Consider the following 23,342-nt stretch of genomic DNA (forward strand, 5'->3'; position numbering starts at 1 on the left):
TATTCTGACAGGCTTTAGTTACATTGGTGCAGACAGGTCTATCATGGAAGGATAGGGTGGAACTAGACTGCGCTCAGAGACACAGCCTGCTGTACACTTGAGACAGTTGAGTGCAGAATGGGAAGAAACAAATTGAATCCAAAGGTAGATGGAAGCCAATAAGTATAAGAAAGCCAGATGGTAGATCATTAATGTAGCGGAAATTTAGCAGCAAAAATGTGGATTAAGGGTTGATTACAGTTTACCTCGGTGTCCAAATTTAGAAATATATCTTTTAACCTCATTCATAATTTAGAGGGAAGCTCAATCTCTTAAAATTCTGAGATGACTCTTCAGGGCCATAAAATTATTGGAATATTATTGACGCATTTATATGCATATTATATTAGTCTCATCATCATCTGCAATATTTTTGTTTTATTATTTCAGATTATAGTTTTATGGAGACAGCTAATGGACATTTCTCCTAAACACAATGTGCCCATCTGTCCTCTGCAGCCATGACATCTGGGTCCACTCGTAAATGATTTGCATTCAACAGCAAATTGAAAATGCAAGCATACGCTGACAATTGGTAATTTGGATTTAATGTCATGTTTGTGATCATGAACATAACTCTCCAAATCTGCACTGCGCTGTGAAACCCTTTCTTTTTTTTGCTGAAAGAGCAAATGATTTGTTTTTGTTTTTATTTGCTCGTGCCAAAATAGTACACAACACAGGAAAATGGACTTAAAAAGCCAATATACATTTTCCTATGATGAGCAGTGTACAATTTGAATGGGGGTAGGGATGTTGGAACTGGTCCCTTTCCTTGAAAAATCTCAAATTCATATTATGGAAAGGCATATCTAATGTGATTGGCAATGGATTGCAAGGGGTTCATTTCCATTTGTGGCAAACTTGTCTACACCTAACTCGAACGGCATATGAATTATATTTTAGGAGATGTAAGTATTCCCTATAGATTATATTTCCTTGAGTTTCGACGGTTGAGTTGGGATCTAATTGAGGTGTTTAAAATGATAAAAAATAGATTAAATAGAGTATATAGGGAGAAGCTGTTTCCTCTGGTTGGGGAAATCCAGAACTAAAGAGCATGATCTTAAATTAGAGCTCGGCCATTCAGGAATGAAATCAGGAAGCACTTTTTCACACAAAGGGTAGTAGAAATCTGGAACACTCGCTCCCCAAAAGGCTGTGGATTCTGGATCAATTGAAATTTTCAAGACTTAGTTCGACAGATTTTTATTAGGGTGTCAAGGGATAGGGATCAAAGTCGGGTAAATGGAGTTGAAGTACAGATCTACCATGATCTAATTGAATGGCGGACCAGGTTCGAGGGGCTGAATGGCCTCCTCTTGTTCTCATGTTTCCCAAGTACTGGCACTGAATAATTAACTTATTGACAGATATTTAAAAATTTGAATTTGACAACCTAATTTGTTAAGAAATTAATGTATTTGCTTTTGCTGTGTTGCATTCACCTGTATAACTTTGGTGTTTTTTTCTTAATTCCCTGCTCTTAGCAAACTTCACTAAAAATTGATTGTTTATTGATTCATTTTTGGGCTGAATTGCCTTTTACTGGGAATCAGTAGCCAAATCGGGTTTACTTCCTGCCTGGAGGACATTCATCTTCCCCAACATGTCTCCAGTTAGCTAAATACAGATCTTTTCACTCATCTCCTCCTGCATTACCAGGAGGTGGTTTTTGGATCAGTAATCACTTGACATATCTGGCTTCTCTTACATCATGGGAGGTGAAGGCAAACGACCCATTTCCAGTCACAATTATAACTTATTTGATGGGACAGCTAAGAGAACATAGAACATGTAGTTTCTTTAGGCTTGTTGGCTTTGGGTCCAAATGTCATTGGAAATGTGGAAAACAAACAGATTCCTATTCTTAATGTTAAAACAACTGATGGCCCCCCATTTACCAAGTTTCAATGTCGATTTTCGCCCCACAATTTTCTCTCGTCCTCGCAAGACACTGATGCATGCTGGGATATAATTCAATGGGTGCTAACAACCCTCCAATACCTTTTCCAATTGACCATTCTTCATATGCCTGAATAGAGAATTTTGGCAGACTGTTGCTGATTGTGAAAGGGGGAAATCAAAGCCAAGCCTGAAGCTATCCAATCTTAAAGACTTAGGGAAGAAGCCTAACACTCCAGAGGTGGAACTTGAGGTTGCAGACAGCAGAGCTATGGCATCACCAAGATACCTACTATTTTAGTATTATGTCGTGGCTTTTCCATTTGGACACGCCCATCATACAATCATAGTCTTTATACCATGTGATTTGTACCCAAAATCAATGCAGAAAATAAATTATATATATTTCAAATTTTTTAAAATGTCTTTACTAATTTTTCAATTTTATTTTGCATTTAGATTTGATGATGAAGTTAACTTTTCATGTTAAAATATTATCATTGTATGATAGCTTTATGAATTTGAAGGTATACAAAGCATACATATTGGGCCTATGTTTTAGCACTGCTTCTCTTGCCCAAAACCAATGCTGGCGTGTCTTGTACACCAATAAACACTTCATTCATATTGCTTAAAAAAATGACTTCCATTAAAAAGGACAGCCCCACTCCTTCCCTCCCTCCATTCATCTTTGATTATGTCTATCCCCTCCCCTCCCCCCACCTCCCCCCTCAGTATTTTGCAATATAATATGAGGGTTGACCAACAATCATTTTTTCCATGTAGAAACCCATTGGTGCTTTTGTGAAGACTTGCACCTTCCGATTCTTCCGGACTGGCAAGGTGTTATATAAAATGTCGAATGATTTTCTCCTTCACTTGGTCAAACAGTTCACCAATGAGATTAGTCATCAGAGATGTGCAACACGGGGCTGTCGTTTAAATGTCCAGTGACACTTCCTCCGTTTAAATTCAAGGCACGGGCACCATGAAATCAACTCCAAATGCCCACTTGCCAGCATAAACCAGTGTTGTACCATCAGCTGTTACCAGCTCCCTGGCTGTGTGACTTGACAGGGAGCTTGACCTAAGTGAAGATTTAGCCCCATAATGAGCGGACAGCGTAAAGGTTTCTTTAGAAAAAATACAGCCTTTTGCTGTTGGCGTTATATCATCTTCATGTTGAACCTTCGCGTGCCTCCTTGCTCAGTGTCAACTGCGGCTCCGTTGGACTTGCGCGGAATGTATTCGATGTCGATGTTGTTCTTGTGCTTGCCCTTGCCCCGGCTCCACACGAAGAGGAGCAGGAAGCAGAACAAGACCACGCCGAGGAATGTGAAACAACCCATGGCAGTGGAAACCAAGATGGTTTTGAGGTCCAGCGCCACTGTCATGTAGACGTGCGTCCCGTTGGAATGGGTGTGGTTCAGGTCAGTCAGGTACAGAGAGGTCCTGTTTCCCTGCAAGTGCTCAGAAAGTCCTTTCACCACCAGCGTCGCTGAGGTGGTGTCGTTGCCGGCAGGGTTGCTGGCCACACACACGTAGACCCCGCTGTCCTGGGCCTGGGTGAACCTGAGTTCCAGAGTGCCGTCTGTCAGCACTGTCGCCCTGCCGTTTGACTTGAAGGTGATGAGCCTCTTGCGAGGAGACTGCCAGGAGATAACCGGGAGAGGATCACCCTCGGCACGGCACATGAACCGGGCCACCTGGCCTTCGTCTATCACCAGCTGCTGGAGCGTCTTGTCTCGTATTTGGGGCTTCTGGCAGGTGAAATAGCTGGGCAGGTACAGGTCGTTGAAATCTCGAAACTGTTTGCCCTTGAAGCTCTCTGGCGACGCACAGGTCGGGTGCTCGTCCGCGAACCTCAGCGTACTCTTCCTCTGCAGCATCCACAGCAGGCGGCAGTCGCAGGCCAGCGGGTTGTGGTCGATGCAGAGCACTTGGAGGTTCTTCACAGTCTGGAATGCGCCCTCCTCCAGAGTATCCAACAGATTATGTGACACGTTCAGGACCCGTAAGAGATGCAGCCCTTTGAAGGAACGGGGCTCGATGGTGAGCAGTTGAGCGTTGACCATGTGCAGCTCTTGAAGGCGGATCAGGTCCTGCAGCATGCCCGATTCGACAGTGCTGATGGGGTTGTAGGACAGGTTCAGGTAGGCAAGGTACATCAGGTGCTTGAATGCCCCATAGGGCACCGCTGACAGGTTGGTGTTGGTGATGAACAGGGAGGTGAGGTTGAGACCATGCAGGCTATTAGCAGGCATTGCGTCCAGCAGAGGCCAGTGGTCCATCTCTAGGTGCTTCAATCGATACAGCTTCTTAAAGGCATATGCATGTATGGCACTGATGTGGAGGTGGCATAGCCGGAGGCTGATGAGACTGTGAAGGTGAGACAGTGCTTCCGTTGGCACCGCCGTAAGGTTGCATTTCTCAAGGGTAAGTTGCTCGAGTGCCAGCAGGCCACTGAAGGCTCGGTGTGAAATGTAAACCAAATCATTGTCCCCAACTTCGAGAGACTTTAAGTTCCGTAAATCCTGAAATGTGTAGTCCAATAATATGACTAATTTGTTCTCGCTGATGTCCAACCTTGTCAAGTTAGCTAATCCAGTAAAAACGCCAAGGGGGATCAGTTTTAGGCGGTTACTTCTCAGGCGAAGGGAGCGCAAGTTAAAAAGATTGCTAAAAGAGCCAGGTTCCACAGTTGATATTATATTTTCACTAAGGTCTATTACTTCCAGTAAGGTATAGGATGCAAACTCATCCGGATTGATGTACTTTAACTTGTTCTTGCTTAGGTCTAATATTTTGGTCTCGATAGGAATGCCCTCAGGGATCACAGTCAAGCGCTTGCGATGGCAGATGACGGATTTGTTTTGTGCAACGCATTCACACCGTGCTGGACATCCCATTGTAGACCCAGTGAGAACGATGATCAGAGCCAGACCCAGAACTGGCTGCCAACACGAGATAGTCGCGTGAAGCATGACTTTGCTGATACAGTCTACCATTCTGTCAAGGGCCTGCAACAGAGGGGAGACAAAAATGAAAAAAGAAAGCTTTAGTTACTTCAACCTTAGTAAGCATATGACTGTTATCACCACAGGTGGAATCATTTAATGCAGTTTGGGAACGATACAAATTTGGGTCTGCAGTAGATACCTCCTCAGTTCAATGGTGTCAATTTCTGCCATAAGCAGTTTGTGTTTCTTACATTTATGGGAGTTAACTCATGGTGCACTATATCTACTTGTACAGGACCTAGGAGTGTAACAATGAAACTCCTTTGTGATTTGGATTGGATCTCTGTCTCTGTTGCATGTTCACTTTGTTTCAATCTCTCCGACTTAAAACAAGAGGACACCAGGCTTAATTCAATTCATTCGAACTTTATCCACAGTAATGTGAATGTACAAAGCAACAAATATGATCAAATCCATTTAATTCATAGAATCATAGAATGGTTACAGCATGGAAGAAGACCATTCGGCCAGTTGAGCCCATGCCGGCTTTCTACTAGTCCCACTCCCCCTCCCTTTCCCCGTAGCCCTGCAAATCTTTTTCTTTCAGGTACTTATCCAACACCCTTTTGAAAGCTGCAATTGAGTCTGCCTTCGCCATCCTTTCAGGCAGTGCATTCCAGATCCTAACCACTCATTGTGTAAACAAGTTTTTTCTTATGTTGCCTTTGGTTCTATGTCGCCTTTGGTTCTTTTGCCAATCGATAAAACTTCTCTTCATATAATGACATAAAAGTAACATAATCACAATGCTGCCCCTTGAATCATCTTACTTCACTTAAACAAAACAACCATTCAGCATTGTGTCCCATAGTCCAAGGCGGAACTGCCTCTCCCTGCAGTATCCTGTCTTTTGCTATCTGACTGCCTGTGCACTGTGCTGTTTCGAAAGCTACTTTCTTTGCATCAAAAAGCCTGTCTCTCATCTATTCTCTTTCTTATGGACAGAGATCACAATGGGTGAGCAGGGTTTTCCAGTTGCCCAGAAAAGCAAATAAATCGCTTACTGTATATTCAGAGAGGAAAACAACTTTTGTTTAGTGTGTTAGCCACCTCTCTTCTGACTTTTGATCCCCATCACAACTTGGGCTAGGAACATAGGAACTGGAGTGGGCCATTCTGCCCCTCAAGCCTGTTCCGCCATTCAATTAGAAACATGGCTGATCTGTATCTTAACTCCATTTACCAGCCTTGATTCCATAGCCCTAAATACCATTACCTGTCTTGAGAAATTAACCCAATTAAAAAGTATGGAATAAAAAAGCTTAACAATTCAAGCTGAACACTTTTCTCATCTAGTATTAACTAAATCCACCTTCAGAGAAATTGATGAAAAACACATGCAGAAGACACGGGGATTCAGTTCAGTTCATAAGAGGGGACTATGGCTGCAGGCCTGCCTCTGACAATCACACAAGTAGATATAGAGAAGTGTGTGTCAACTCCCATAAAAATAAGATGCTCAGAACACTTATGAGACGGACTAACATCACTGAACCTGTGATGGGATCTATGCTGACCCAAATTCAGAAGTGACCTTAAAAGTATACAGAACCATCCCATTTTAATTAAAAAAAGTGAAGAAATTAAAACAAAGTGAAGATCATTATCTGTTTGTGAATGGTGCAAAAAACACATTGTTTTTTTTGTATGGGATAGACTGGGATTTGGGCTCACTTGCTCATAGCAAAAGATAGCTTCCATAGACAAGACCCACGTGGGCTCCCTATGATTCAAAACTTACAATCTTATATGAGGAGTAACTAGTTTAGTTTGCTGCAGGATTAACCTTATCCCTTTGATTTAGGAGTACCTGAATTCCACATGCTTCTGTATTCTTTGGGTAAAAGCAACACTGCACTGATTGAGATATAGTTCAGGCTAAACAAACAATCAGTCAAATTTATGACAAGAGATTAATTCACACAGAAGCAGATTAAATGGTGCATGACATATATGCAACAGTTCTTAGTGTGCAAGACCAAGTAATATTTGATAGAGCACAGAAGTAGCTTGTGGACATCAAGGAGCTTCCAATAGTCTGAATATTAATGAGGGCTGGGCCAGAGAAAATAAGCAGGTGGGAGATTCCAATAAATCAGGGAGGAATTTAACAATGTTTTTTAAAAAATCTTTTGAAAAATAATGTAGATTTAGTCCTTGGTTTTCTGGACTTTGCTTTAAAGCAGAATTTTTTGTTTAGCTTTTATTTGGTTGCTCTAGTTCAATGTTGTCTTTTTTATTTGTGCTTGGGCAACACTGACAAGGCAGCATTTATTGTCCATCCTTACTTGCCCATAGTGCATTAGGGAATCAATCACATTGCATGGCACTAGAGTCGAATTCGGCCAGACCATGTAATGGAGTGGCAAGTTCTCTTCCCATCAGCACATCAATGAGCCAGTTGGAATAAATCAGGCAGCTTTAATAATTTTTTTTCTGGTGCTAGTCCACAAGTCACCAGATTTATTGAATTGAACTCAATTTCAGCACTTGCCAAGTTGTGACCTGAACTTGTGACTTCTGAGCAGCTAGTCTAGTACCATAGCCTACTATATCCAATAATAGTATTTCATAAACAATTACTTATTTATAGTTAACTACCATTGCAACCAGGTCAAGTCATGAACTTCTAACATTTAATTTTTTATTTTTGTCATAGATATTTTACATTTAACATCGAAACATAAAAATCTACAGCGCAGAAGGAGGCCATTTCGGCCCATCGTGTCTGAGCTGGCTGAAGAAGAGCCACTCGGCCCTCGGTCAGCAGCCCTGAAGGTTGGGGTGTGTGTGCGTGTGTGCGCATGCATGACATTCCTTAGGTGTTGGTGTGTGTACGCAGGTTTGACGTCCCTTGGGTCGGTCGGTCTGTCTGTGTGTGTGTGTGTGCGCGCACGCAATGTGTTCGTGTGTGTGTGTGTGTGTGTGTATGTGCAATGTATCCGTGTGTGTGTGTGTGTGTGTGTGTATGTGTGTCTGTGTGAGTGTATGTGTGTCAGTGTAATATCACACCCAGCAGCAGAGGAACGGCGAGATCGGGGCAAAGGAGCGGCAAAAGATCGCGGAGCAATGTGATCAGGGCCCAGGAGAGGCGTGAGTTCGGAACCCCAGCTAACACAAGGGCCCAGGGGCAGCCCACACCAGGTCTGTGCAGCAGAGCTTGTCTCCAGTCACCTTGGTTAATCCTTGCCACGGGACCAAGTCCTAGCTCTGTCAAGCCCGTGTGGTGGCTGGTGTGCAACGGTCACCACATGTTAACAAAATCTACGCACAGACATCTTCCACCCTTCAGGATATAGTTTGGGACCTGGAATATCAGGTCCTTCATTGAAACACTTGTGAACTCCTTGAAATCATCCCTTTTTGGCATGAAAGCAAGTCATCCTCGATTCGAGGAACCGTCTGAGAGACATATAAACCTATGAACAATGAATAATGGCGGAAAGGTAAAGTGCATACTGCCCAACCAGTCCACCCCACACAATTGCGATACCCCATGCACTGCAACATTTTACACTCCACCCCAACTGGAGCCATAGGATCTCCTGGGAGAGGCAAAAAAACATAAAAACCCAGGCCAACCCAGGAAAAAAATCTGGTAAAATTCCTCTCCAACCCATCCAGGCAATCGAAACTAGTCCAGGAGATCACTCTAGCCCTATTCAATTCCTTGAAGTACTTACCATCGTATATGCGCCAGCCAACAAGAGCTGTCTAATCCCACTTAGCAGCTCGAGGTCCGTAACCTTGCAGGTTACAGCACTTCAAGTGCCCATCCAAGCACCTTTTAAATCTGGTGAGGATTTCTGCCTCTAACACCCTTCCAGGCAGTGAGTTGCAGACCCCCACAACCCTCTGCATGAAGAAGCTTCCCCTCAAATCACCTCTAAACCTTCTACCAACCACTTTAAAACTATGTCCCCTTGTAATTGACCCCTCCAACAATGCCCCAGCGTATCTAATCTGCCCTCATAGCTAAGATTCTCCATTCCAGGCAGCATCCTTGTAAATCCCTTCTTCACCCTCTCCAGTGCAATCACGTGCTTCCTATAATAAGGCGGCCAGAACTGCAAACAATATTCCAGCTGTGGCCTAACCAGAGTATTATACAATTTAAGCATAACCTCCCTGCTCTTGTATTCTATGCCTCGACCAATAAAGGCAAGCATTCCGTATGCGTTTTTAATCACCTTATCCACCTGGCCTGCTACTTTCAGGGATCTGTGAACAAGCAAGTGTCCCCCTCCCCTTTTATAGGGGGCACTTGGAAAAAAATTTTGATTTTAGTGCCCAAAAAAAATACAAAAAAACCACAAAAAAAGGGCCTTGAAAATGTTTGGAGTGTTCCCCAGATCGGGGGTCACTTGACCTAATGTTTATTTGTCTCCTTTAAAAGAGTTCTGTGAACAAGCACTCCAAGGTCCCTTTGTTCATCTACACTTCTAAGTGGCCTACTGTTTAATGTGTATACCCTTTCCTTATTAGCCCTCCCCAAGTGCATCACCTTACACTTCTCCGAATTAAATTCCATTTGCCACTGTTCTGCCCATCTGACCAGCAGATTGATATCTTCCTGCAGTCCATGACTTTCCTCTTCATTGTCAACCACACAGCCAATTTTAGTGTCATCTGCAAACCTCTTAATCATAACCCCTATATTCAAATCTAGATCATTGATGTATACCACAAAAAGCAAGGGACCCAGCACTGAGCCCTGCGGAACCCCACTGGAAACATCCTTCCAGTCACAAAAACATCCAACAACCATTACCCTTTGCTTCCTACCTCTAAGCCAATTTTGGATCCAACTTGCCACTTTGCCCTGAATCCCATGAGCTTTTACCTTCGTGACCAGTCTACCATGTGGGACCTTATCGAAAGCTTTGCTAAAGTCTATATATATTACATCGTATGCACTACCCTCATCGACCCTCCTGGTTACCTCCTCAAAAAATTCAATCAGGTTGGTCAAACACGATCTTCCCTTAACAAATTCATGCTGATTGTCCCTGATTAATCCTTAACTTTCTAAATGTAAATTTATTCTGACCATCAGGATTTTTTCCAATAATTTTCCCACCACTGAGGTTAGGCTGACAGGCCTGTAATTACTTGGCCTATCCCTTTCTCCCTTCTTAAACAAGGGTATCACATTAGCAGTCGCCCAGTCCTCCAGCACCATGCCTAAATCCAAAGGGGACTGGAAAATTAACTGCCTTTAATAAATGTGTTTCTGTGGAAATTAGCACTGAATAATAAGTTACTACCTGATGTAGATGCTCATATGACAAACATGTATGGGGCAAAAATTAAGTATCTTTACTATGAAGCTAAGATTAAAAGGAGGAAGAGAAAAGTGGGGAACTATAAACCAGTTAGCCTGACATCACTAGTAGGCAAAATACTAGAAGCTATTATTAGGGACGTGGTAACAGGGCACTTTGAAAATCATAATATGATTAGGCAGAGTCAACATGGTTTTCTGAAAGGAAAATCGTATTTGACAAATCTGTTAAAGTGTTTTGAAGATGTAACTAATAGCATGGATAAGGGGAAACCAGTGGATGTAGTATATTTGGATTTACAAAAAGCACTCGATAAAATGCCACACAAGAGATTATTACACAAAATTAGTACTCATGGGATTGGGGTAATATATTGGCATGGATTGAGGATTGGTTAATGGACAGAAAACAGAAAGTAGAAATAAATGGGACTTTTTTGGGATTGATAGGCTGTATCTAGCAAGGTACCGCAAGGATCAGTGCTTGGGCCTCAGCTCTTTACAAACTATATTAATATCTTAGATGAAAGGACCGAGTATCATGTATCCAATTTGTTGATGATACAAAGCTAGGTGGGAAAGTAAGCTGTGAGGAGGACTACTGCAGAGAGATAGCTACTAGACAGGTTGACTGAGTGGGCAAGACCATGGCAAATGGAATACAATGTGAGTGTAATGTATTTGCTTCATGCGCTTTTTGCTTAATAATTCATAGCAACCCATTGTTATTAAGACCTAGTTGGTTTATTAACAAAGGTTTAAAAATCACACTACACATCACCAGTTCATCCACTAGGCTCACAACTGTATACCTCGCCATGGATGACATTGACCCAACTGACTGGTTTTATTGAGTCTTGTGAACATCATGTGACTGGCTCAGCCACTCACAATGCAACAGCTCTACAAACCTGTGAGCATATTCACGAGTGCATACATTACAGTGGGGAAGTGTACTTTGGTAGGAAAACCAAAAAAGCAAAATACTTTTTGAATGGTGAGATACTGGGAAATGTATGCATTCAGAGGGATCTGGGTGTCCTTGTACATGAACCACAGAAGGTTAACATACAGGTACATCAAGCAATTAGGAAAACAAATGCGATGTTAGCTTTTGTTACAAAGGGATTAGAATCATCATCATCATAGGCAGTCCCTCGGAATCGAGGAAGATTTGCTTCCACTCAAAAAATAAGTCCTTAGGTGGCTGAACAGTCCAATACAAGAACCACAGTCCCTGTCACAGGTGGGACAGATAGTCATTGAGGGAAGGGGTGGCTGGGACTGGTTTGCCGCACACTCTTTCTGCTGCCTACGCTTGATTTCTGCAAGCTCTCAGCGATGAGACTCGAGGTGTTCAGCGTCCTCCCGGATGCACTTCCTCCACTTCGGGCGGTCGTTGGCCAGGGTCTCCCAGGTATCAGTGAGGATGTTACACTTTATCAGGGAGGCTTTGAGGGTGTCCTAGTAATGTTTCCTCTGCCCACCTTTGGCTCGCTTGCCGTGAAGGAGTTCCGAGTAGAGCGCTTGCTTTGGGAGCCTCGTATCTGGCATGCGAATGATGTGGCCTGCCCAGCGGAGCTGATCAAGTGTGGTCAGTGCTTCAATGCTGGGGATGTTGGCTTGGTCGAGGACGCTAACCTTGGTGCATCTGTCCTCCCAGGAGATTTGTAGGATCTTGCGGAGATATGGTTGGTGGTATTTCTCCAGCGACTTGAGGTGTCCATTGTACATGGTCCATGTCTCTGAGCCATACAGGAGGGCAGGTATTACTACAAACCTGTAGACCATGAGCTTGGTTGTGAATTTGAGGGCCTGGTCTTCAAACACTCTTTTCCTCAGGCAGCTGAAGGCTGTGCTGGCGCACTGGAGGCGGTGTTGATTCTCGTCGTCAGTGTCTGCTCTTGTTGATAAGAGGTTCCTGAGGTATGGGAAATGGTCCATGTTGTCCAGGGCCATGCCGTGGATCTTGATGACTGGGGGGCAGTGCTGTGCGGTGAGGACAGGCTGGTGGAGGTCCTTTGTCTTACGGATGTTTAGCGTAAGGCCCATGCTTTCGTACGCCTCAGTAAATACGTTGACTATGACTTGGAGTTCAGCCTCTGAATGTGCGCAGATGCAGGTGTCATCCGTGCAATGTAGCTTGACAACAGACATTGGGGTGATCTTGGATCTGGCCTGGAGACGATGAAGGTTGAACAGGTTCCCATTGGTCTGTAGTTTAGATCCACTCCAGTGGGAAGCTTGTTGACTGTGAGGTGGAGCATGGCAGCGAGGAAGATTGAGAAGAGGGTTGGGGCGATGACACAGCCCTGTTTGACGCCGGTCTGGACGTGGATTGGGTCTGTGATGGAATCATTGGTAAGGATCACTGCCTGCATGTCGTCGTGGAGCAGGTGGAGGATGGTGCCGAACTTTTGGGAGCATCCGAAATGGAGGAGGATGCTCCATAGGCCCTTGCGGTTGACAGTGTCAAAGACCTTTGTAAGGTCGAAGAAGGCCGTGTTTCAGAGCTGGTGCTGTTCCCTGCATTTTTCCTGCAGCTGTAAAAATCATGTCCGTTGTGTCCCGTAGGGGACAAAATCTGCACTGTGACTCCGGGAGGAGCTCCTCAGCACAGGGTCCCCTTGGAGATAACAGAAACTCTGAACAGTAAAGGATCCCCTCAGAATGAGTGATCATAGCATGATAGAATTTCAAATTCAGATGGAGGTTGAGAAAGTTGGATCTCTAACCAGCGTACTAAGCTCAAATAAAGGAGACTATGAAGGTATGAGGGCAGAGTTGGCTAAAGTGGACTGGGAAAACAGATTTTAGTGTGCAACGGTTGATGAACAGTGGTGTACATTGAAAGAGATATTTCACAACTCTCAAGAAAAATATATTCCAGTGAGGAGGAAAGGGTGTAAGAGAAAAGATAGCCATCCGTGGCTAACTAAAGAAATAAAGGACGATATCCCATTAAAAACAAGGGCATACAAAGTGGCCAAAACTAATGGGAGGACAGAAGACTGGGAAGCCTTTAAAAGCCAGCAAAGAATGACTATAAACATGATTAGAAAAGGGAAGATAGACTATGAAAGTAAACTAGCACAAAATATAAAAACAGATAGCAAGAGTTTCTACAGGTATATAAAAAGGAAAAGAATGGCTAAAGTAAATGTTGGTCCCTTAGAGGACGAGACCGGGGAATTAGTAATGGCGAACATGGAGATGGCAGAAATTCTGAACAAATATTTTGTAACAGTCTTTACCGTAGAGGACACTAACAATATTCCAACAGTGGATAGTCAAGGGGTTATAGGAGGGGAGGAACTTAACACAATCACAATCACTAAGGAGGTGGTACTCAGTAAGATAATGGGACAAAAGGCAGATAAATCCCCTGGACCTGATGGCTTGCATCCTAGGGTCTTAAGAGAAGTAACGGCAAGGATTGTGGATGCATTGGTTGTAATTTACCAAAATTCCCTGGATTCTGGGGAGGTCCCAGCAGATTGGAAAACTGCAAATATGATGCCCCTATTTAAAAAAGGAGGCAGACAAAAAGCAGGAAACTATAGACCAGTGTGGTTGGGAAAATGTTGGAGTCCATTATTAAAGAAGCAGTAGCAGGACATTTGGAAAAGCAAAATTCGGTCAGGCAGAGTCAGCGTAGATTTATGAAGGGGAAGTCATGTTTGACAAATTTGCTGGAATTCTTTGAGGATGTAATGGACAGGGTGGATCAAGGTGGTATATTTGGACTTCCAGAAGGCATTTGACAAGGTGCCACATAAAAGGTTACTGCACCAGATAATTGGGTTGAGGGGAATATTTTAGCATGGATAGAGGATTGGCTAACAAACAGAAAACAGAGAGTCGGGATAAATGGTTCATTCTCTGGTTGGCAAATATTAACTAGTTGGGTGCCACAGGGATCAGTGCTGGGACCCCAACTATTTACAATCTATATTAACGACTTGGAAGAAGGGACTGAGTGTAATGTAGCCAAGTTTGCTGATGATACAAAGATGGAAGGAAAAGCAATGTGTGAGGAGGATACAAAAAATCTGCAAAAGGACATAGACAGGCTAAATGAGTGGGCAAAAATTTGGCAGATGGAATATAATGTTGGAAAGTGCGAGGTCGTGCACTTTGGCAAAAAAAAATCAAACAGCAAGTTATTATTTAAATGGAGAAAGATTGCAAGTGCTGCAGTATAGTGGGACCTGGGGGTACTTGTGCATGAAACACAAAAGGATAGTATGCAGGTTAAGCAAATGATCAGGAAGGCCAATGGAATCTTGGCCTTTATTGCAAAGGGGATGGAGTATAAAAGCAGGGAAGTCTTGCTACAGCTGTACAGGGTATTGGTGAGGCCACATCTGGAATACTGCGTGCAATTTTGGTTTCCATATTTACAAAAGGATGTACTTGCTTTGGAGACAGTTCAGAGAAGGTTCACTAGGTTGATTCTAGAGATGAGGGGGTTACTTATGAGGAAAGGTTGAGTAGGTTGGGCCTCTACTCACTGGAATTCAGAAGAATGAGAGGTGATCTTATCGAAACGTATAAGATTATGAGGGGGCTTGAGAAGGTGGATGCAGAGAGGATGTTTCTGTTGATGGGGGAAACTAGAACTAGAGGGCATAATCTTAGAATAAGGGTCTGCCCATTTAAAATTGAGATGTGGAGAAATTTCTTCTCTCAGAGGGTTGTAAATCTGTGGAATTCACTGCCTCAGAGAGCTGTGGAAGCTGGGACATTGAATAAATTTAAGACAGAAATAGACAGTTTCTTAAATGATAAGGGATAAGGGATTATGAGGAGCGGGCAGGGAAGTGGACCTGAGTCCATGATCAGGTCAGCCATGATCTTATTGAATGGCGGAGCAGGGTCGAGGCGCCGCAAGGCCTACTCCTGTTCCTATTTCTTATGTTCTTATGTTCTTATGACTCTAACGATGACCTTCCCAGTGGCTGATAGTAGCGAGAGTCCTCCGTAGTTGCCGCAGTCGGACTTGTCCCCTTTTTTAAAGATGGTCACGATCACTGCATCTGTCAGATCTCCCGGCATGCTCTCCTCCCTCCAGATGAGAGAGATGAGGTCATGTATTTGCGCCAACAGTGCCTCTCTGCCATACTTAAGTGCCTCAGCGGGGATTCCATCCGCTCCCGTAGCCTTGTTGTTCTTAAGCTGTCTTATGGCTTTTTCTACCACATGCAGTGCTGGGGTTTTACTGAGGTGGTGGCGGGTGGCATGCTGCAGGATGGAGTCAAGAACACTCGAGTCAAAGGCAGAGTCTCGATTGAGGAGATCTTCGAAATGCTCCTTTCAACGGGCCCTGACTGCCTCGGTGTCCTTGATGAGTGTTTCCCCGTTCTTGGTCAGCAGTGGGGTGGGGCCTTGGGTGTTTGGACTGTAGATGGCCTTGACTGCGATGAAGAATCCTCGCACATCATGGCTGTCGGCCAGCTGTTGTATCTCTTATGCTTTCTCAATCCAACATCTGTTCTTTGGGTCCCGGGTTTTTTGTTGGACCTCAGCCTTAAGCCGTCTGTAATGCTGCCTTGCTGCTCCCGAGTTAGGTTGTTGTTTAAGGCTCAGAAATGCCCTGCGCTTGCGATCTATTAACTCTTGGATCTCCTGGTCATTCTCATCAAACCAGTCTGGTGTTTCCTGGTTGAGTAACCGAGCGTCTCTTCGCAAGCACTGGTTATGGAGGCCTGGAGGGCAGACCAAGCGCTGTGGGCATTCTGCGTCTTGGGGTCATCAAGGCACGCCAGGTTAGCTGTGAGGCGCTGACTGTATAAGGCTCTCTTAGCTGGGTCTTTAAAAGCCCCGGCATTGACTTTTTTGCAGCATTGCTTCTGCTGCCCCCTCCACTTTGGGGCTATTTTGATATCAATGATGGATCGGATTATGCGGTGGTCCGTCCAGCAGTCGTCAGCTCCTGTCATGACGCGGGTAATGCGCACATCCTTGCGATCCCCGGCTCGGACAAATTCATAGTCGAGCAAATGGTATGTTAGCTTTTGTTACAAAGGGATTAGAGTATAAGAGGAAGGAAGTCTTACTACAATTATACAGGGAATTGGTGAGGCCACACCTGGAGTACTGTGTACGGTTCTGGTCTCCTTTCCTAAGGAAAGACATACTTGCTTTAGAGGGAGTGCAGCAAAGATTCACTAGACTGGTTCCTGGGATGAGGAGATTGCCCTATGAGGAGAGATTGAGTATACTAAGTCTGCATTCCCTAGAATTTAGAAGAATGAAAGGTGATTTAATTGAAACATAAAAAATTCTTAAGGGCTTGACAGGGTTAATGCTGAGAATTTTTTTTCCCTGGCTGGGGAATCTAGAACAGGGTCACAGTCTTAGAATAAGGGGGTGGCCATTTAGGACTGAGATGAGGAGAAATTTCTTCACTCAAAGGGTTGTGAATCTTTAGAATTCTCTACCTCAAAGAACTATAGATGCTTAGCTGTTGAGTATACTCAAGACAGAGGTCAATATATTTTTGGGAACTAAGGGAATTAAGGGATTATGGCGATAGTGCAGGAAAGTGGAGTTGAGGTAGAAGATCTTGTTGAAAGGCAGAGCAGGCTCAAGGGGCCGAATGGCCTACACCAGCTCCTATTTCTTATGTTCTTATAAACAGTTTCTTTAAATCATCACCAAACATAAGGGGATGCATTTTCCTCACACTTGGGTTACCTGTCAGAAGTGTCGTGTGGCAAGTCTTCTGCCTGCCATTCTAACCTCATGGTGATCCCAAACCACTTCCCCTAGGTCTGAGCTAATTACAGCAAATTACATGGAATTTATAGCACAGAAATAAGCCATTCGGACCAACTGGTCTGTACCAGTGTTTACGCTCCACACAAGCCTTTATCCATCCTTCTTCATCTCATCCTATCAGCATATCCTTCGATTCTTTTCTCTTTCTTGTGCTTATCTAGGTTCCTCTTAAATGCATCTATGCTATTCGGCTCGACTACTCCTTGTGGTAGAGAGTTCCACATTCTAACCATTCTCTGGGTAAATGTCACTTGGTCATTGACTTGAAATGTTAACTCTGTTTCTCTCTCCAACAATACTGCCTGACCTACTGAGTATTTCCAGCATTTTCTGTTTTTACTTCAGATTTCCAGCATCCGTAGTATTTTGCTTCTGATCTAAAATAGCCTGTTCTCTGTTAGATTCCATGACGTATTGTTTTAGGAAATGTCCCGAATGCATTCCTGGAACTCATCCTCCAGACAACCTTTGCCAATTTGATTTTTCCAATCCATATGAAGATTAAAGTCCCCCACAATTATTGCATTGCTTATGGAATAAGCTCCTCCCCACAGAGTTTAATATCCAGCTACAGTCCAAATGATGTCTCGAGCCTTACTCAATACAAATGCTGCAAGTGTTTGTGAGCTGTCTCCAAAGCTTGAGGGACAAGCCAAGCCACATTTACCTACATGATTTGCTCAGATATGTGTATGATTGGCAGTTCTTTGAATGTAGTTTACAGTCATTCAAACCCAGGAAAAACAGCAATTGTTTTTTGGGGATATGTCATGACCTGATTTATTTTTAACAATTGCAGCTGAGTTGGGTTGGAACTTTCCGAAAGATAGCCAAGGCCATTTTTGCACCACAGTTGGAAAAACTACAGGAAGGAAATAATATTGCATGTACAGAGGTTAACTGCAAAATAATAGTTCAGCATATTGGTTGCGACCATTTATTATTTTTATTCAAGGAGCTGGTTGGTATAATATTTCCTGCAAATATATAGGCCCAAATTTCCCCAAGAGTTGCCCTGTTTTTTTTTGGAGTAAGTAGCTTTTTTGGAGTAACTTAAAAATCGAAAATGTCCCCATTTAACTTGCTCCAGTGTAAGTTGGTTAGTTAGGTTTTTTTCTAATTTAGTTTGTTCTCTCCAAGAGGGGGCATGACAAGCCACTTACGCCTCTTCTGGCCATAGAAGCAAATTTGGCCAGCTGAATGTTACTCCAAACTAACTTAGGCCAGTGTATGTGGCCACTTTTGTAGGCACAGAAAAACCTTACCTACATTTAAGAAATCAGCGCAGGTAGCCAGAGATAGGGATGGGTGGGGCGGGGGGGGAGGTGAGTTAGAGGATTCTAAAGCATTAAAGACCTTCACAACATCAGCACAACATTACAACATCTTCAGCACAACAGCTGCACAAAATCATCACAGATAAATGAAAGATAAATCATCTACTGAAAATAGAGCAGTCCTACCTTGTCGACTGCAGAACGCACCGGCTAGCCATGCCACCAGGGCTAGGGGCGGCAGGCACGCATAGGGGTGAGGGATTTTTACTTTTTACAGTTGACCCTAAATGTTGCGTGGTCCTAATGGAGGATGATTCAGTTTGACGCAAAATATCTTTAATTGGAAATTTTACAGTGCACTTCAATGACACGAACAACAACAACAACAGCAACAGGAAAGAAAGTCTGCACCCATCCCTCACCTACATCTCAGGGAAAGTGCACTTCCTTATAGGGTCGGTGATGGTGGTGTAGGGGGGTTGGGGGCCCAGCTTGGGTCTGACTGGTGGCTGGTGCGTGGAGTGAAATGGGTCTCCGGCCTTTGTGCGCTCACTGCAGAAGCCAGCTCCCTCATGGCATCTGCCATCATCTGCACACCATCTGAAATGCCCACCCTCAATTCCTGTCTTAGTGCAGAGATTTCATTCGACAGTGTCGTGACCTCATCACACACCCCACTGACGGCTGCCACGAGTGATCTTGTGAGGGCATTGGTCTCCTCACCCAATGAAACAACCTGATTAACCTCTGCTGAGAGCTTCCTCTCAGAAGAGACTGGTCGGCTTCTCCTTCCCCTCGCCATGGGTCTGGCTAGTGGCACCCCTCCAGTGCGAGACACAAGCTGGGACGGCGGGGGATTGGGTGTCCCAAGATGCATTTCCCGACCGCCACTAGGACCCGCGACCTCGGAAGGCGTGAACCCATGGAATGTTGCCGACGAGCTCATGGAGGGTTCTGGCTGTGTGATGCCCTGTGATATGTCCTGATCTATATCGCGGTCAGCATTCTCTTGAGTACACATTTCCATGGACCCCTCCTCCCCCCACCTGCCTTGGTCTGGAGCGCACGCATCTGGATCCTCAGGAGCTTGAGGAGTGTCGTCTTCTTCTGCAAAAGACAACAGAACAGTCAAATGGTTAGCAGCACAGGAGGGGGCAGGATGGGTTGCATGAGTAGTCTCACACGTAGCAGGCCAGTCAGCAGGTTGATTTGAAGGGCGACTATGCATTTTAATGACTCACCCTCACCCTTGCGTGTGGGTCCAGTTTGTGCAGAGCTGATTCTTTTTCTGCCGGTGCGAGTCAGCAAGGCAGCAACCCTCTGTTTCAGGGGTGACAGTTGGTGCAGATTTGGCGGACCTCCTCCTGTTCCAGTTCTCTCCCTCTTGTTCTGTGCCAATTTCTTCTGCAAAGATGAAAATATTAATTGTCAGACATGGTGTGCTTCTGATGAGTGTGACACATACAGATGCTCACATTTTCCACTGCAATTCAATTTAAAGATGAAGATGTTACTTACACTCACTACTTGACCAACATCCTGCTATTTCTTCTTGCACTGGCTTCCAGATCTTGCAGTGTTGACCCCAGCGAAGAATTCTTCTGCAGTGAGGTTCCATCTTTTTCTCATTTCCTTGGGTGAAACATTTGATGGACCACTCTTGCAGATATCCAGCTCCAGCCATTTCTCCTCAATAAACGTCACTAATTTCTCCACTTCCTCATGGAGGAAATTCTTGGTTCGTCTTGCACACTCTTGCGCCATTCGTCTATTGGACTCAAACGCAGGTAATGTTCAAAGATCACACTTACACCTCTCTCACACCAGCACTCCTTTCCACTCTCTCAGCCACACAAAAGTCAATATTTAAACCTCACCTTTATATATGCTCCATAACCAATGATTCTGAGGACGCTCTCCCTTTAATTGGCCGATTGCCAAGCTTCCTGTTGCACTGCGCATGCATGCACGCTGAAACGCCCATTGCGCATGCACGTACGCTCAAACGGTCATGCAAGCCCCTGCCGGCATGACACAAAACGCTGGGCCCAAGCCCCGACCCCCTGCTGGCCACGCTGAGCAAGTGCGGCCGAAGCTCCGCCCCCCCTCCCCCCAGACTGTGCAGCGCCACGCCGATGGATCCGGATGGTGAGGGAGCGGCCAAATTCAAAGATAAATTTTTGGCACTTTTTTTCCTCTCAGGAAGTTGGCGCTCCACATCTAACTACGTCGCTCTAAGTGGCTGGGAAAATTTGGGGCCATATATTATATTACTGGTAGATATTTGCATGTTTATCTATTATTCAACAAAGACTGAAATTAACTCTATAATGCTTTGGTTTTCTGAAGATGTGGGTGAGGTTCTGTGGTCACACAGGATAGATCTAGTCTCCAGAGCAATTTACATAAAGGTTTGCAGCTCATATCCTTTGTACACTATCAAAAACCTTCCTATATATCGGGGCCAGTGAAGTGACTCAAGAATGGAGGGAGCTCAGCCTAATACATCTAGAGTAAGCCTGCAATTCCCTCCCTAAACTTCTCCGCCTCTCTACCCCTGTTTGCTCCTTTCAGATGCTCCTTAAAACCTACTTCTTTGACCAAGCCTTCCCTAATATCTCCTTATGTGGCTCGGTGCCAAATTTTGTTTGATCACACTCCTGTGAAGCTCCTTGGGACATTTTACTATGTTAAAGGTGCTATATAAATGCAAGTTGCTGTTATTGAAATGGCCCATAAATGTAAAAGTGTATGTCTATTTGTAACTTTAACATAGGGCTCTACTTTGCCGTAGCATTACAAGTATGGTCTGAAAAGGTGTCAGGCTTGGCTGCATGGTACCAGTCTCACCTCTGAGTCAGAAGATCGTGGGTTCAAAGCCCCCCTCCAGAGACTTGAGCACATATTCTAGGCTATATCAATGTAATTTTGTTTGTTCTATATATATATTGTACCATTCTTTGCACCCTAGTAAATCAAATATTCTGTCCTGGGTTAACTTATAAGGGTAGTTCCCCAGTGGATGGTGAATTTGAATCTTCTGCTGTTTGAAGGTAAATCTGTAAAAAAGAACTCAAATCACACCAATGTGGTGTTGGTGGATTGCTATATATGAGGACCACCTTATGTGCAAGTATATATGGTATGAAACATTTAGTAGTTTGTATTAATTATTTATCAACACCGCACTACAGCTACCATGGAGATAAAAAGGAAATATTGCTGATACTAAAAATCAGAAATGCAACCAGAAAATGCTGGTCTGTCAGCATCTGAAAAATTCTTGCTTTGAGTCTCTTTACGACCTCAAAGTCCCAGGTGTGACACAGCTTGTAGCTGCCAACCTCTGGAACAAGTATGCAAAGCGCCTCCTTCGCTGATCCTGCTGTATGGTTCTCAAGCAGCATTATAGAGAGGCACAACTGTACTCTGTTGCATCAAGTACATGGAGAACTCATTTATTCAGTGATGCCCTACTTCTGGGTTTTGATGAATATGAAGTGCCCATAACAATTAGACCGAATAATGTGGTGAAAAATTGACTCATGGAACCATACCAAAGGGTTTGTTATTTTTAAATGAAGACTGCTTTGCGAATCTGCCAGTCATTCCACTTCACACAAAGTCTGAGAGCTGCTGAGCCATCCATTTGTATTCTAAACATCCTATTTGACTTAAATATCAAATTTTGAGAATCTCTATTCAATACCTGTGCAACAGAAATACCAGGAGGATATCTCTTCCAATAAAACATAATAAATTAAATTTGTGCAGAAACAAAACCTCTTTTGAAGAGCTATCTTGCTTAAGCTAAAATGCTTTGCTTTATTTAGTGACAGTACAGTGGCTCCAGGGTACCACATAATGAAATGGTGGCTGCAGGTTCAATCCTGCGTTCAGCTGAACTCTCAACCTCAACAATGAGGCTTTGGGCTTCAAGGTTACTGACAAAGGTGAGGCACTTTCCAACAGAGAGGGAGGGAGACATCACGGAAGGTGAGCCTGTCCTCAGCTACTCTCAAGTAGTTCTTAACGGTTGATTCGGAGATTGTTGCTGCATTTGGAGAGTGGGGGAGTCTAGAGCAAGGGAGTATAACCTTAAAAATAGCGCGAGGCCATTCAAGAGTGATGTCAGGAAGCAGTTCTTTACACAAAGGGTAATGAGCAATGGTATTGAGGGTTGCGGCACCACGTCGGGTAGATGGAGGTAAGATTCGGATCAACCACGATCTAATTGAATGGCGGAATGGGCTCAAGTGGCTGAACATTCTACTCTTGTTCATATGTTCCTGGATCCAATAACAAGTCACCTGCAACTTTGTCAACATGGGGGGAAATCGGAGAAGAATATTGGCCTTTATTACAAGAGGATTTGAATATTAGAATAAAGATGTCTTACTGCAATTATATAGGGCCCTGGTGAGACCGCACCGTGAGTATTGTGTACAGTTTTGGTCTCCTTGCCATAGAGGGAGTGCAACAAAGATTCACCAGATTGATTCCTGGGATCGGGGGATTGTCCTCTGAGGAGAGATTGAGTACACCAGACCTATATTCTCTCGAATTTTGAAGAATGAGCAGTGATCTCATTGAAATGTACAAAATTCTTGCAGGGCTTGACAGGGTAGATGCAGGGAGGATGTTTCCCCTAGCTGGGGAGTCTAGACCCAGCGGTGACAATCTCAGAATAAGGGGTTGGCCATTTAGGACTAAGATGAGGAGAAATGACTTCACTCAGAGGGTGGTGAATCTTTGGAATTCTCTACCCCAGAGGGCTGTGGATGCTCAGTCGTTGAGTATATTCAAGACAGAGATCGATAGAATTTTTGACTCAAGAGGAATTAAAGGATATGGGGATAATGCGGGAAAGTGGAGTTGAGGTCGATCAGCTATGATGTTATTGAATGGCGGAGCAGACTCGAGGGGCCGAATGGCCTACACCTGCTCCTAATTTTTATGTTCTTATGTTCTAAGAATAATTAGAGTAGATTGCCTTCAAATTAAAATAACATACTTCCCCATGCTTACATGCAA

At 44.0% G+C, this 23,342-nt stretch overlaps 1 protein-coding gene across 5 annotated transcripts in view; it reads right to left on the minus strand.

The window, feature by feature from the left end:
- Nucleotides 1–2,733: 2,733 nt before the first annotated feature.
- Nucleotides 2,734–23,342, minus strand: part of lingo2 (leucine rich repeat and Ig domain containing 2) — a 903,690-nt gene continuing 883,081 nt past the window's right edge. For 4 of the 5 annotated variants that reach the window (XM_070871022.1, XM_070871031.1, XM_070871041.1 and 1 more), the window contains one exon: nucleotides 2,734–4,964. In XM_070871022.1, coding sequence (XP_070727123.1) covers nucleotides 3,111–4,964 — 1,854 coding nt within the window. In that variant the 3' untranslated portion in view covers nucleotides 2,734–3,110. Of the gene's footprint in view, nucleotides 4,965–6,058; nucleotides 6,080–23,342 lie in introns of those variants that run through there. The other variant, XM_070871060.1, reaches the window with a different exon arrangement.

Source organism: Pristiophorus japonicus, chromosome 1 (genome assembly GCF_044704955.1).
Source record: "Pristiophorus japonicus isolate sPriJap1 chromosome 1, sPriJap1.hap1, whole genome shotgun sequence".
NCBI classification, from domain to species: Eukaryota; Metazoa; Chordata; class Chondrichthyes; family Pristiophoridae; genus Pristiophorus; species Pristiophorus japonicus.